Genomic DNA, 15037 nt, shown 5'->3' with positions numbered 1-15037 from the left:
TATGTAGTAATCAATAGAAGCTAGCTACACTGATAAAGCTCATGTTGTATGTGTCTTCAGGGAAACTTTTTTTTTTTCAATTTATAAGCTTTATTCGACATTTTGTCATAAAAGCATTCACCTAACCCTATACAATAAATACTACTTATAAAAATACTTATAAAAATACACATTAAACATTTGATGTCGAATAAACGTAATAAAAGATCATAAAATTACAACACATTATTACAATTTGAGAAACACATTTCATAGGTTTAAAAACATACAGTTTGTTGCAATAGAACAGTTTATGGATATACATAATTTCATTGTGATACAGTAGCCAATAATGATCGGGTACGAATTAGCCACGACCATGCCAAATACTTTGCTACACCAACCACATACAATGTTGTACAATCAGATTCAAGTATCCTAAGGGCTTCGGCTTGGTTTCGGGTTCCCAACTTTAGACACACCGGTTTTAGCCACTTACGTCTGGGGGCCAAATACAGTGGGCAACAAAACAAAAAATGGGAGATGTGTTCAATTTCCCCAATGCAATAGTGACAATGTTCATCCCATATCTGGGACCAATGCTTCTTAAACGCATTTAGTGGTAATGTACCAATGCGAAATTGGAAATACAGTTTTCTATCATACGGTTTTTCTATTAGGTCCCAAAAACATTCGTATGATGGGTACATTTTTAAGTTTAAAAAGCGAGATGTTAACGTTACACTTGTACTGTCCCTAAATATTGCAAGGTATATCATCTCCCAATAAAGGTCTTTTAGCTTTTCCTTTGAGGGGAAGCAGGTTGGATCATTGTTGTCCCATAGGTGGCCCAATTTCAGTTCTGTAAGTAGGCCCCGCAACTCCCTTAGCCATGGGATAGTATGGAAGCGGTCGAATTTGATGACATCCATCAGTGCTGCTGCATAGTGGCCTAACTCTGGGGTCACCATAATTCGCCTCCAATACAGGAGGGGCCGAAGCCTCGCTATGTCCACAACTGATTTTCTGCCCAAGTCTAATTTTAACGGGATCATCGGGGTACTTTGGGGGACCATTGTAACCCCTCTTAGAAACCTATTTTCCGCTCTGGCCAGATCGCTCAAGTTTGAGAAGCCCCATAATTCAGAGCCATATAAACAAGCCCCCAGGACCTTCATAGAGTAAATTTCCATGACACAATTCAAAGGCTTTGTCAGAGAAGTGCGGTGTTTTAGCGAAATAGCACCTGATAGCTGTCTAAATTTTAGAAGGGTTGTCGTTATGTGGTGTTTCCAGCTCATGTTTTCTTGCAGAGTGATACCTAGGTATGAAAAAGAGTCCACTCTTTCTAGGGGTGTTCCTTTATATTTTATTACACCCTTAAACGAGGACTGTTGATTAAGGCACATAAATTTCGTTTTAGTGGTATTTAATTCTAGGCCCTTATCATCACAATATACACCAAAGGCGTCAACTACTTTTTGTAACCCACTGGGGGTGCGGGAAAGTAATAATGTATCGTCCGCAAACATGAGAACTGGTACACGGGAGCCGGCTATTACAGGGGCGTCACTAGCAATCTTCTCTAGATGTTCCACAATACCATTTATATAAATGGAGAAGAGGGTTGGGGCTAGGACACAACCTTGCCGCACCCCACGTTCAACCGGGAAGGAATCAGTCACCTCTCCTTGTTTGCCCCATCGTATCCTTGCGAAATTATTTTCATGTAGGCGAACGAGGAGTGTGAGCAATTCCTTTTTTATGCCTGCATCCGCCAAGGTCTGCCAGAGTTTTTCCCTAGGGACTAAATCAAAAGCGGCTTTTAAATCTACAAAAACTGCATACAATGTCCCCTTCTTCAGGGTGACATTTCTCCAATAAATTGTTAAAAAATGGAGAACTTGGTCAACGCTGCTGGTTAAAGGCCTAAACCCAGCTTGATAGGGTGACAAAATGTTATTTGCGTCGATCCATTGCTGCAGTTTATTTTGGACTAGTCGACCCATTAGCTTTTGAGCTGTATCAATTAAACTAATGGGTCTATAGTTTTTAGCCAGGGAACGGTCACCTTTTTTATATATGGGAATTATTTCCGCTCCCTTCCATGAGGCGGGCACTTCCCCTCCCATAGCCACTGCATTGGCCAACAATGTAAAGTAGGTGCACCAGGACTTCCGGTCAGATAGGAAAATATCAGCCGGAATACCATCCATGCCTGGTGCTTTCCCCCCTGCTATACAGTCTAATACAACACTCACATCCCCCTCAACAAATAGTGGTGTTTTGTAGTAGACTTGTAGAGGAAGGTTAACATTATTAAACATATAATTACGGGCATACTGTGGTTGAAAGTATTCTATCCAGCTGTTCTTTGCAACATTATTAACAGGCTGGGATGCTATGCCACCCTTTGCCCATTTCACTGAGGCCCAAAAGCGCTTTGAATCCTTGGAGGCACAGATCTCCTTAAGTTCTTGCCAACAATCCTCGTCCCAACGCTTCTTGGCCGCTTTTTGAACCTGCCTATACTGATTCCTCGCCAGCCTTACTGCTTCAGGCCTTCCTAGTCTTAATTCCTTCCCGAGATTATCTCGAGCTGCCCTGCAATTCTTATCAAACCACCCCCTAGTGTCTTGTAGTTTCTTCATTTTACTTACGGGGGTTTTTTTCCGGAAGAAACTTTGGATTGTGGTAAAAAATGTGTCATGGGCAGTCATCATGTAGTTGATAAAGTTAATCTGTCCAAAATGGGACTTAATTTTAGCAACTTCACCCACTACTACTTTCTTTAGAGTCTCTATTTTAACGAGATCTTCTAGGAGCATGCTCCACTTCAGGTAACGGGAGTTATTGGAGCATACTAGGTCCTGTGTGACCATGTTATCCTCTCTAGGATGGTCAAATATTTCATTGTAGGTATGTAGTGTCAGGCACAATGGATTGTGGTCGCTTTCAATCTTAGCCTTCACTTCCATATCCTCCAATTTATCCCAGAGCCTTACATCTAGAAGTATATAATCTATCCTGCTTGCCGATCTACCATTATCAAAGGTGTTTTCCCCCCTACAATCGGACACTGTCCGGCCGTTCACTGCTCTAAGTCCTCGTGAGAGACAAAAACTTTTCAATTGTATTGCTACCGTACTCCAAGTCTTAATTACTGGGATATCTAGTTGGGGTATACCCCACTTGGAGTCCTCATCTTCAGCCAGGACTTTATCCTCCTCACCCAAAGGCTCGAAGGTGGTATTGAAATCCCCGCCTATTATTATGTGAGAGGAGTCTGGTAGCTGTTCAATATTGTTCTCAAGGCACGATAGGGTCTCAGATGATTTACCCCTTGCTACTCCCCTTGAATACAAATTGAACAGGGCTAGTTGATGACCATTTTGCCAGGAGAAATCAAGTGCCAAAATATCGTTAGAGGGAATAGACCTTTGCTTAACCGAACAGTTCAGAGTTTGGCGTACCCAAATTAACAGGCCCCCCGAGGGACGTCCCACTCTGTTACTAATTGCCGGGATAAAGAAGTTTAAATACCCTTGCCTAAAAATTGGGATAATCGACCAAGTTTCTTGGAACATGATGATGTCGTGCTGATTAATAAAATCACCCCAGTCGGGAATATTTAGCTTATTAGCTATTCCGGCTATGTTCCATGAAATGATTAGTAGCTTTGGTTTAGCCTGCTGGGAGTACGTCTGGGCAATGTCGGGAATGATCAGTGTTTCTGCAGGATCTGCTCCTAGTATTACCTTTTTGTTCAATCTCGATAGTGACTCAACTTCCTCCGATGATTTTTCCTCATCCACCTGGGCTCGGGTTTGTTCTTCCAAATCGGAAGCACAAGATTCAACTGGGACTGGTATGGATTCATCTAACATGGCAATCTTAACACAGCCTTTGCCCGTCCACACATTCAGGGTGGTAGAGGAGACATATGTGAGTCAATCACACTCGTTCAAATCCGTTAACACAGAGTAATGATTATCCAAGCTTAGCCCCCACTCACATGCTGGATTGGTTCTAGCCCTGCTATTTCCCACTACTGTCCATTTAGTTCTTAGTATACTCGACTTTGCTACTAGACCCCTTCTGCTGTAGAAGAAATCCAGTGTCAGTGGAACTATTTCAGCTGTCCTACGTTGTGGAGGAAGAATATTCCGTAGGACATCGGGCAGAACATCGGGGCCCTTAAAGTTCAAGACCACACAATCCCCTTGAAATTTCTTTGGCTTAGTACCTATCCATCTAACTCTTCTTGCTGTAAGCAGATCGTCTGATAATTTTTCCTTACCCCAGGGGGATATGTGCATATTACTACTCAACCACTGGAGAGCCTTATTTCTTAACGAGTCAGGGGATTCGATCTGACCAGTTTTAAGCAAGGGTGTGTTAGCTAGTACTAAGATAAGGGGCGAGGCTTCAACAATTAGTTCAACTGGGGCAGATTCTGGGTTTAGGGTCTCAGGGATACTGCTGCTCATTAGTTGGGCTGACTCATAAGGGAGATTCATACCAGAGTTAGTATCATTCCTGGGGCTAGCGTGTTGGACGTGGTCTGAAGAAGCTTGTGAACCAACAGTCACCCCTGTTGTTCTTCCCGCAGTCTCCATTTGGTCAATTTTTGAAGCAACTAGATTTGCTATTTCACCCACCCCCTCATTGGTTTTCCTTAGCAGGGATTCTAGCTTGTTGACCTTAGTAACTAATTGGTCAACCTTTGATATGAGGGGTTTCATTAAACCTAGTAGTTTAGACTCTAGTGCGCCCATGAGCTTAGTTAAAAGAATATCCTCCCCATCTTCATTTTCATACTCCTCTTCCCGTATCCCATCCTCTTTCTTTCTTTTTGCTCGTCTAGGTGGGGTTGCGGGTTTATTTTTAGAAGAGCGTAAGCCCCCTCTTCTAGGTGGCGCCTTAGTGATCCCTTTTTTTGCTCTCGGGGCAGGGACAGGTGTTGGGGAGGTAATGGTTTCTATGTCTGCCTCCTCAATTAACACAGATTTGTCTTGGTCATCTAAGTTGATCAGATCTGTAAAGGGGTCAGATTGATGGTCCATTGTGGTCATTGAACCATTAATTTCTAAATGCTCAATTAAGACTTCACTAGGGTCGGAGACAATAAGATCATCAGTTACAAGCTGGGACGCCCCTGATTGATTGATTTGGGCACAGGGTGGCGAATCCCCCGTACCTAGGGAGGTCCTCCGGTTATTATTGATTTTTGTCACTACCTGGACTAGGTAGTTGTGCATGGTGTTAGCCGGAGTGACAGGCGTTTTTTGTTTAGACATGATGTGCAGACAATAGTTCACAACCAGGCCCTAGCAATGGATAACTAACAATAGGCCAGTCACACAATAGATGTTAAATTAGTTTACCTTGCCACTAGTCAATTTAAAGTTTGGGAGTTAGAGGGATGGCCCAGTCCAGTCTCCCCGCGCTTGGACCCGCTCGCGTCCCGCTACGCGGAGGGGGCGATGGTGTTTTATGCGCCGCCTGGCGCCTAACGCTTCGTCACTGGGAGCGCCCCCGCAAAGGCTCCTGGGGGTTGAAGTCCCCCCGCTCGGCGGCCGCTCTGGTGGCAAAGGCGGCGGCGGGGGGGACTCGGCTCCTCGGCTCCTGCTGCTGCCTCGTGGGTCTTCTCTCCTCTCAGCACGGACACAGTTGCAGGGATATGTGGCAGGTACAAAGCTAAAACTCCTTTTGGGCTCCCACAGCGCTCCGGGAGCGCTGCTGTTTTATGCGCCGCCTGGCGCCTAACGCTTCGTCACTGGGAGCGCCCCCGCAAAGGCTCCTGGGGGTTGAAGTCCCCCCGCTCGGCGGCCGCTCTGGTGGCAAAGGCGGCGGCGGGGGGGACTCGGCTCCTCGGCTCCTGCTGCTGCCTCGTGGGTCTTCTCTCCTCTCAGCACGGACACAGTTGCAGGGATATGTGGCAGGTACAAAGCTAAAACTCCTTTTGGGTTCCACCACTGCCTCACACCACAGAAAAGAAGCAAGATACAAACCCAACAAGTAGTCCAAGGAATAAAGACAAAATCCTAAGCACAACGTCCTAGTCTTCAAACGAAAGTGGAGGATAGTGAGTCATATCGAGTTTGTAAAGCCAAACCGCCATGGTCAAAGGGAACATCGACACTTGTTTCGGTGGGAAACACAAGACCATCTATACACCTTCATTAGGTCTCAAAATTGATAACCTATAACGTCTAGTAGTATTAACCAAAAAAGAAGAGTGAGGAACTAGGGTAGATAGTTCAGTTCCCAGGGGATGTATGTAGTAATCAATAGAAGCTAGCTACACTGATAAAGCTCATGTTGTATGTGTCTTCAGGGAAACATATTAGTTTTTAAGAAGGCCCTCACCCACCAGCCTAGTTGGAGGCATGCTTCATCTTCGGGCCCCACCCGAGGAACTGACAATGTCTGGGGTCTTAATTCTGGGCCAACAAAGGAGTCGGTATTTCAGAAGGTAAATGGCAGCAACCAGAGTGGATACATTAAAGACCTCTGTAGAAAGCAACAGCCACTGATAGGGTCAACAGATGGAAGCCAGCAGAAGCATCTAGCACATAAGAAGGAATACATTCCACATGGTGTTTTGAAATGTGTTCTTGTTGTGCGTTAACCTTGTAAAGGAAAAGATATCTTTGTGAGAAGCCAGCGTTGGTGTTTTGCTTCGAGCAGGGAGCTGGCTGATATTTCTTTGTCTCAAGCTGGGCCCACCACAGAGCACTGTCTCGGTCTGTAAAGGTGGAATCTGCAGCATGTTTCTACAGTTGTGTCTGCGCAGTGGTGCTCGGTGCAGTGAAATGTAGATGTTGTAATTGGTTGTTATAGTGGTGTCTGTGTGGTGGTGGTTGATGAAGCAATAGGAAGAGGTGGTAACAGTTTGATATAGTGGTGTCATTGTGATAGTGGTCGGTGAAGTGGAATGTAGATGCTGTGTCAGGTTGATATAGTGGAACATCAACCTGACATCAACCTGACATCAACCATATAGTGCTGGTGGTAGGTGTAGTGATGGCTAGATGAAGCATTGTGATATAGTTGTGTCTGTGTGGTTGTGGTTGGTGCAGTGCTTGCTGAGTTTATTGCACACAACTGAATCTAAACACCTTTTCATACTGAACATTTTTGGGGCAGAATGAGTTTTTGAAGACTTCTTGTGAAAATGCTGTTATGTTGGCTTTGAAACATCCCCATTAATGAGTAATCCTTAACAGAGCGTTAGTGTGTTTGTGTTTTGATTGTTGGTAGAGCTGTCTCTGAGATCTGCAGTCTCATCTCTTTGATTGGACACTCATGTGACCTGTCTTTCTTTACTCCTGAAAGAAAAGGTTGAAAGATGAGGAGCAGAACATTGAAACTAAGTTTGAAGAACTGCAGCTGTTCCTGAAAGAAATAAAGAATGCAGAGCTTGGGAGGCTGCGTGACATGAAGAAGAACCTCGAGGTGGCTGAAGAACAGAACACAGAGAAACGCAAAAGGAAAACATTGACTCTGAACAGCAAAATGAGTGAGATAGAGGTGATGTTTAAGATGTCAACTGTGGACTTCCTTCAGGTGAGCCCAGTTTCAAATACTATACAGTCCACTGGGTCAGACTGGGAAAGAAAATAGGTCCCAGCACCTAAATAACAGTGGCCCGCTGGTGAATTCAGTAGCTAAAAAAGTGGCTCATGTTTGACAATCGATCAGCTTTGAACTTGTAAATAGGTGATTTGCTGGGCAGCCGCGAGTGGACGCATTTGTGTTGCGGCAAGCAATGTTTGCAGTAATAGCAGGAAATAATAGTCAGAACCTGCCCACCAAACCATAAAAAAGGCCTACACACTGACCTGTAAGAGCAGCCCAGCAGGCACTGACTGGTTGCCCTTTAGGCCAGTCCAACACTAGAAGTGATGTATTGTTGACGTCTTCATATCCTGCCAGGTTCTCTGCACAGTGTCCCTCAATGGCTGCATCAATAGACAATGTCCAATCACTGCTCTACGCACATGCATGAAAGAACACCTTCCTGCACGAAAACAATTCTGTCTGCAATGCCGGCACCCATGGTGCAAGGGTGCCTACATTGATGTTAGGAAACAAATCGTGCTCCATCACAGGGGGTAAGGACAGGAATAGATTGTATTTCATAGATATGGTGCATTTCTGCTTTTTCACACTGTCACAAGAAGACTTGCGGAGCTTCCCTACGCCACTTCCTCATAAATGAGGACCCTGTGAATTTGTCACATGAGGCCATTAGTGCTAAACCTGGCTCTGATGGAGGCATGATTTGTAAGACTAAAGGTCACAAATCTTTGAATGTTTCCAAGTTACTAGACATGGCATAGAATGCATTCCACTACCCCAAGGGCCAAGACATTGCGACTTGGGAAACCTTAATGGCGTTGTCTCGTGCGCCACAAATGCTCCTACTCCATTATTTCACCTGCAAAGGTGAATATTGATAAAGATGATTAGAACCTCTGCAAGACCGGATAAAGCTGTCTACTCTTTTAATGCTATTTACCCGCTCTTACTCACAACACCATGGACTTGTATGAGGGACAGATATAGGATTACCAAAAGGCTTCATATTTTGAGAAAACTTTTTGATTTTTGTTCAGTTCAATTAAACAAATCAGACTAAAACACCTGAAAATAATGATTTGTAACATTAAAGCCCTGAACTGGTAATGATTTATCTCAGTGCCATACAGTCACCTAACATTAAGGGTGATTTTACAAAATAGGAACAATTGCATAGGATTGAGGATTGGTGCCCCAGGGCTTGGGATCAGTTCCCACCCCGGAAGCTTTAGTGAAACACCTGGGAATCTTGGTAGGTGAAAGCCTCTCCGCGACTGAACATGTCAATGCCATTTCAGGTTCCTGCTCTGGAATGATGCACCTCCTAAGGAAAGCATTTAAGTTTCTGCTTCTTCAGTCAAGAAAATCCCCAATCCAGGCTCTCACAATCTCTGTACTGGGGTGAATGTATGACAATGTTCTGCATTCTGTCCATCAACTGTTGTTTTTGCCATTGCACTAGTCGTCGCTGTGAGATGTTGGCCTGATATATGATGCTCACTAGTTCTAGTGATCACCTTGTACCATGCCAAGCAACCCTTATGATGATTGGTTGTAAGTCAACCTTAATAGACCAGCTATCCTAGTAGCGTGGACAAAGCAGTCTTAGGCTAAACTCTGTAAAGGCATGTGAAGCAAGCTGTTTTACCATACACAATCCCCTTGAATACCAAATGAAAGGACACCACACAGATATATATTGAAAATATATATAGATTTATTTCTACAAATATCCCCTATACTCTTTATGAGCACAGAAGCAAATGCGTTAAAACAAAACACAGTTTAAATATACAAAAGTTGCACAATATGGATGAGCCCTAGGGGGCCACCTAAACCATATACTAAAATAGTGGTATAAGAACCACTATGGGGAAAGGAAAGATGCCTAGGGCCTGGGGAATCGCTGGAGCTGTTCGAGACTAGCAGTGATGAAGTCGGGAAAGGCCCGCGGGACTCGGGTGCAGTGCTCAAAGTGCACGCATGCACCAATGGTAAGTCAATGGTGCGTAAAAGGTACAAAGTTAGTGTTTAAGGAACCTTCCGATGGACCTACAAGGATAAAACTTTAGACACAGGCACTAGAGGTGTATACCAGTGTGGGAACACCGGCGTTGCTGAGTTACCTCACCCACAGGAAGCGGGTGCACAGGTGCGAAGTAGTGTTGGGTTTCGTCACGCAGGTCGATGGTGCTTGGAGCTGAAGATGCTGCAGGCGGGTCGTCGAGGAGAGTTCCGGTGGATCCAAGGGTGGATCTGAAGAGGTGAAGACCTGAAAGCAGAGGGGAAAATGTTCAAAGTCACTAGCCAGTGACTACGGTGGAACCAGAATGGAACCAGGCAATGTCGGGTGCAAACAGGTGAAGAGGTGCAGCTTGTCTCCGCAGCCACGTGCGTGGACACGAAGAGGTCAAGGACGTCCAGGAGTCGATCATGAGCTGTCTTACAAAGGCTCTAGCTGATGGCGGTGTCAGCAACTTGATTGGGGCAAACAGGCCTTGGCTAATGCAAGCCACGCAGGAAGTGGAAAAAGCTTAACACTCGGACCAGCAAGGTCAGAGTGAGTGCTCCTTTTCAGGGGAGCAAGGGCCAGTCTGGAGCAACCAGACCAGCAGTGCAAGTCGTAGTTTTCGTTGCCAAGATGGCCACTAGCCGCGTGGCAAGTGACCGGGAGGGCGCGTCGAGTGGCAAAGTGCAAAAGGGCCCCACGCTGATCGTGGAGATGCTAGGGGGCTGATCTTCGGTGCAAATGCTGCTAGGGGATGGAGCTTCTCAAACCCCAAAGCACAGCATTGAGGGTTCCTCAGGTGCTGCGCAGTCAGCGTTTTGAGGGTCTTCCGAGATGTCCAGTCCCACGTCTCTCGGTGCCTCCACGGGTCCCTTCTTTGCAGGGACTGTGGATCGAGCTCTGAGATGTCTGGGAGTCTGGGTCTTGTTGGGCTCTGGGCTCGGGCTCCGGCAGGAGGCGGCAGCAAAGCAGACGTCGAGTTGCTGGTTGGTGCCTGTATTCACAGGGTGGTCACTCCTTGGCCACAAGGGAGATTCTCTTCAGTCTTCTGTGCAGTAGAATGTCGAAGTCCAGTCTTCTTCTTAGTTTCAAGTCGAGTTCAGGATGATCTGAAGTATTGGGACACAGCTCCTACTCTTATTCCAAATCTAGGGGCCGGATTACCTGCTAGGTCCCTCCTTTGGGTGGGACCAGGAAGGGGGGTGGTTACACCCCCTTTCCTTTGTCCAGCTTCGCGCCAAGACTGGGGCTGGAGAGCCCCAGTACCGGTTTGAACTGGCATATGTACAGGGACACCTTGTGTGCCCCAGGCATGTCTGATTCTATTCAGCCCTGTCCTACCCAATACACAAAATCCTGTCTGGGGTGGTGCTAGCACCTCCCAAGGCAGGAAACCCTTTGTCCAAGCTGCCCTCCCTGGAAGGACTCCCAGCAGCAGGAGGTCAGACTTGTGTCTGTGGTGGCAGCATCCATTTTGTGATGCTGAGGCTCTGTTTAACTTTAACCGGGGTTCAGGTTAGGTACATGTCGTGTCCCTCTAGAAGGGTGGAATGCTACCCCCGTTGCCAGAACTGGCGAGGGGGTAGTATTCCAATTTGTATGACACCTTACTCGACATGTTTTGCTAAAGCCAAACCAAAGATAGCATTTTACCGCGAGGTTCATAATGCACTTAAGAGTATATGGTATGGCAGTATCATGAAACAGCTAAAGGACATGGTTCCGAAAGCTGCAGACAGGCTCAGCTCATGCCAGAGCACCATCCCACATATTTCCAAGCACTCTGCCTCCAGGATTGATGAGGCCTTCCATAGGAGTGGCTGATAGGAACATATGTGTCCATTTTAGGTTAGGTATAGGCATTCTACACCTAAGTAAGAGGTGATTACACCGACTTACCCCAGTTGATTGATCAGCCAGTTGTGTCAAATATGGAGGCCAGGCCAGGGGTGGCACAATACGTGCTGCAGCCCCTGGTAGGCCTTGGAAACACCTATGCCCTGGGTACCTGGGGTACACTGTTACAGGGGCCAATAAGGTGAACCAGTTCCAATTTCGTAATGCACCTAAGGTGCATTGGCATTAATTTAGAGAGAGAACAGCAGGCTGTGGGTCTGATTAGCAGGCCCACAGCCACATTAAGTCATAAACCAGTGAAGCAAAAAGCAAACATTTGGGGTGACCATAGGATAGCAGACCCTACTCTCCTACAGTCGCCATGAATGAATGTCTGTTTGCTAAACTCCAAGTGGTTCAAAAAACTGCAGCCCCTCTAATTTGTCATCTCCCACCTTGATCGCCCTCAGAACCCATTCTTAGAATTCTTCATTGGTTGCTTATAAAAGAGCGCTCGACCAGATATGGGGTCCGTTCCTCTTAACACTTGACCTCAGCACTGGAATAAGCTTCCACTACAACCACCCGCATGCATTGACTTTAAACGCTTTAAAGAATCAAAACATGGCTTTTTAATTTCTACCAAACTCATTTATTTATTTTTGTATTATTCTTTCTTCAGCACCTGTAGAGCTGCACTAGTGCTGAGAGACCCGACTCAAGGTGATTCAATGCGCTTAATTAGCAACTTTAACAATAACACAGGGCCCCAATCGAAGCGATCAACACAGTATAATTGAGAGGATTCATTCCGATCTCATGACGGGAGTCGGAATTACTAAGGACCTCGTTTAGAGTTTTGAGGATGGAGTTAACTCCATCAATATGGTGGCAGATAATACCATCAACATCCTTAGGGACTTCTTCCAACCACTGGCCGCATGGACAGCTCTCTACAATGACATTGATATAACGTCCTTCAATCGACGGCTCCTTCTCTGTCGGGCAATCAGGGGAAGCATTCTGTCCTGAAGCCACAAGCAAATCAATGGGATTATAATGAATTGAAGTGAATGCCAATGGAGTATGAATGAATGATCTCAGTAAATCAGAGAAAGACATATAGACACCAAAGGCACAGAATACAAGAAACTCACGGAGATTTTTATTCATTGACTTTATTACAAATATTTATGAAATAAGACACTGAATAAACAGGGGCATTTCATTACCTTCGTTCTTGGGATCTATGGATCGATAATTTCACAATTCCACCTTAATAGTCATTTTCCAGACAGAGGATGTGGATCGACTACTGAGGTTTTAGAACTGATGTGGGTTGTTTCTCTTCAAAATATAATTTTCTGGCTGTCACTCAGGCCCAGCCTCTGTGGTGGGTGACGGCTCTCACAGCAGCAGCCATAGTGCTGGTTCCAAGCAGAAGTATCCTAAACAAGGGCATGAGGTCTCAGCACTGGCTGTCGCCAGCCTCTCCAAGTATCATCAGGCACAAAGAGCAGCCTTACTTAGAAATGCCGACACGATTAACAAGAGAAGCCTACCCCTTATTACTACCACCTACCTGATCCCATCACTCAGAAAGTACTAATCAGCCAGGAGCCCTTTCCTAAAAAGGACTTTAAATAATTTTTGGAACAGCCTTTTCTTTATTCTCCCTCGCTTCATGTCTCGCTTTCCACCTTCAATCCAGAAGGACTCAACACATGCCCACTGTGTACAGAAGCGGAATCTACTCTCCATCAATTCAGGTAAAATGCATTCTATTGGTCCAGGCACCTAAGTGCAGCTTCACAAGCCCTGTACGCCACATTTGCGCCGCTGTTACGTCACTTTTGTGATGCAGCAGCGGCGCAAAGCCAGCACCATGCTGCGGGGTATTTACAATGTGACGCATCTGGGAGATGCGTCACGTTGTAAAGCCCTGTGCCACATGTGGGCGTTCTGGAGCAGGGGCAGGCGTTCCGACGCAGAAACGCCTCCTAAAGGTGGCTGAGTGAAATCTACAAGATTTCACTCAGTCACTTTTAAGGCCATGCTGTGTCAAAACCCTGCGCCTGCTTGAAGCAGGCATAAGTATTGACGCAGCATGTTAGGCATAGGAGCACCCGAGCCTTGCTGGAGCTGCGTCGCGCTTGCAATGCGACTCCAGCAATGCGTCACCTATACGGCAGCAGATGCGTCACGCATCTGTCTGTTCTTGCCCCATGGCGGGCCGCATTGTAAATGTGTCGCATCCATGGTGGCGCAAGAGGTGTCTGCCGTGAGGCACAATAACTGGCGCATCCCTGCTGATATGCAGGGATGCACCAGTTATTGTAAATCTGCCCCACTTAGGCTTTCGTTGCACTCATCACCAGCAGGCTGGACTGCTACGACACTCTCTACCGCCAAATGTTAAAGCAACATCTACACAGACGCTAGACCATCCAGAATGCCCCTGCAAGACTGATACACAACCACACACTTTGCATCATCACACTGCACCTCAGGAAGCTTCACTGCCCCGTCACAAACATCTCTCGCTCACTTACGAAGCCCTAGACAACATACGACCAAAATACCTGAGCATCCACATACACTTTCACTAACCCACTAGGCACCTACACTCTTCCTCACACACACACACTCCCCATATCCGTAGAAGCAAAACAGGAGTGTCATGTGGTTGGTAGGACCCCCAGGACCTATGCTTTTTGGATGACCTTAACTGAGGGCTTGGTGTGCAGACAGACTCTGGACACCCCCACAGGATGAGTCAGCCATTAGATCAGCTATCTCTACAGTTCCACTACCACCCCCCTGTATTCTACTGTGGTGTAGGTAGTTTCTGGCAACCACTGAACATGACAACCCTGATAACTCTGGTATCGTTGAAACAATACTGTATCTTTCGCTCAGTCACTCGTGCTTACTTTTCTCAGAATACACATAGAATGACGATTGCAACGGTTTCAATAATTATTTATTAGTCAAGCATTGGTGTAGTGTGAAACATATTAGCTGCGACAATCAAAAGACAGGAGCAAACAAATGTGATCACTCGTACCAATTTCAGAGATAGCAGATACATTTCTACCATGGTGCTAATAAAATGAATGTAAACAGATTATATAAAACAATAGCACTGACGTACTCCTACGATGAGTAGTCTACCTAAATGTACCTAGCCTAGGTATGTTGGTGAATCATGAGTATGTAAGTGCTAGGATAGATCCTAATGGAGCCAAGAATCCCCAGGGAAGTGCTAACCCCTCACCTGAAGGTTCGGAATGAAGGACCCCGTCTCTGCGTCGAGGATGGCACCCCTCAAGTGATGTCCGGTCGAAGGATCAGCATGCAGAGTCTCAGTCCAGCCTGCAAGAAATTCTCCTCTGCGTCAGTAAGGGGGAGTGAGGGTCTTTTATACTAAAGTGGTCACATATCAAGAATCTCTACGTTTTGAAAACATACGCTAATCCTTTTCTAAATAAACATGATCATGCGCAGCTGGCTGATGGCCATGGATGAAGAAAGTGGTGATTCTTGTACAGAATAAATGCACCGTGACTGGGGACACGTTTATGTGTGTCAGGTACGGAGATTAGGATAGGGTTCCAAGAGCCTGAT

General features: G+C 45.9%; 1 protein-coding gene across 1 annotated transcript in view; it reads left to right on the top strand.

Annotated features, from left to right (window-relative positions):
* Nucleotides 1-15037, top strand: part of LOC144824372 (zinc finger protein RFP-like) — a 90630-nt gene that overhangs the window by 11447 nt on the left and 64146 nt on the right. Inside the window, exon 2 of the mRNA XM_078683483.1 lies at nucleotides 7321-7551. Coding sequence (XP_078539609.1) covers nucleotides 7321-7551 — 231 coding nt within the window. The remainder of the gene's footprint in view (nucleotides 1-7320; nucleotides 7552-15037) is intronic.

This window comes from Lissotriton helveticus, chromosome 3_1 (genome assembly GCF_964261635.1).
Source record: "Lissotriton helveticus chromosome 3_1, aLisHel1.1, whole genome shotgun sequence".
In the NCBI taxonomy this organism is placed as follows: domain Eukaryota; kingdom Metazoa; phylum Chordata; class Amphibia; order Caudata; family Salamandridae; genus Lissotriton; species Lissotriton helveticus.
This window is presented reverse-complemented; position numbering and strand designations above follow the sequence as displayed.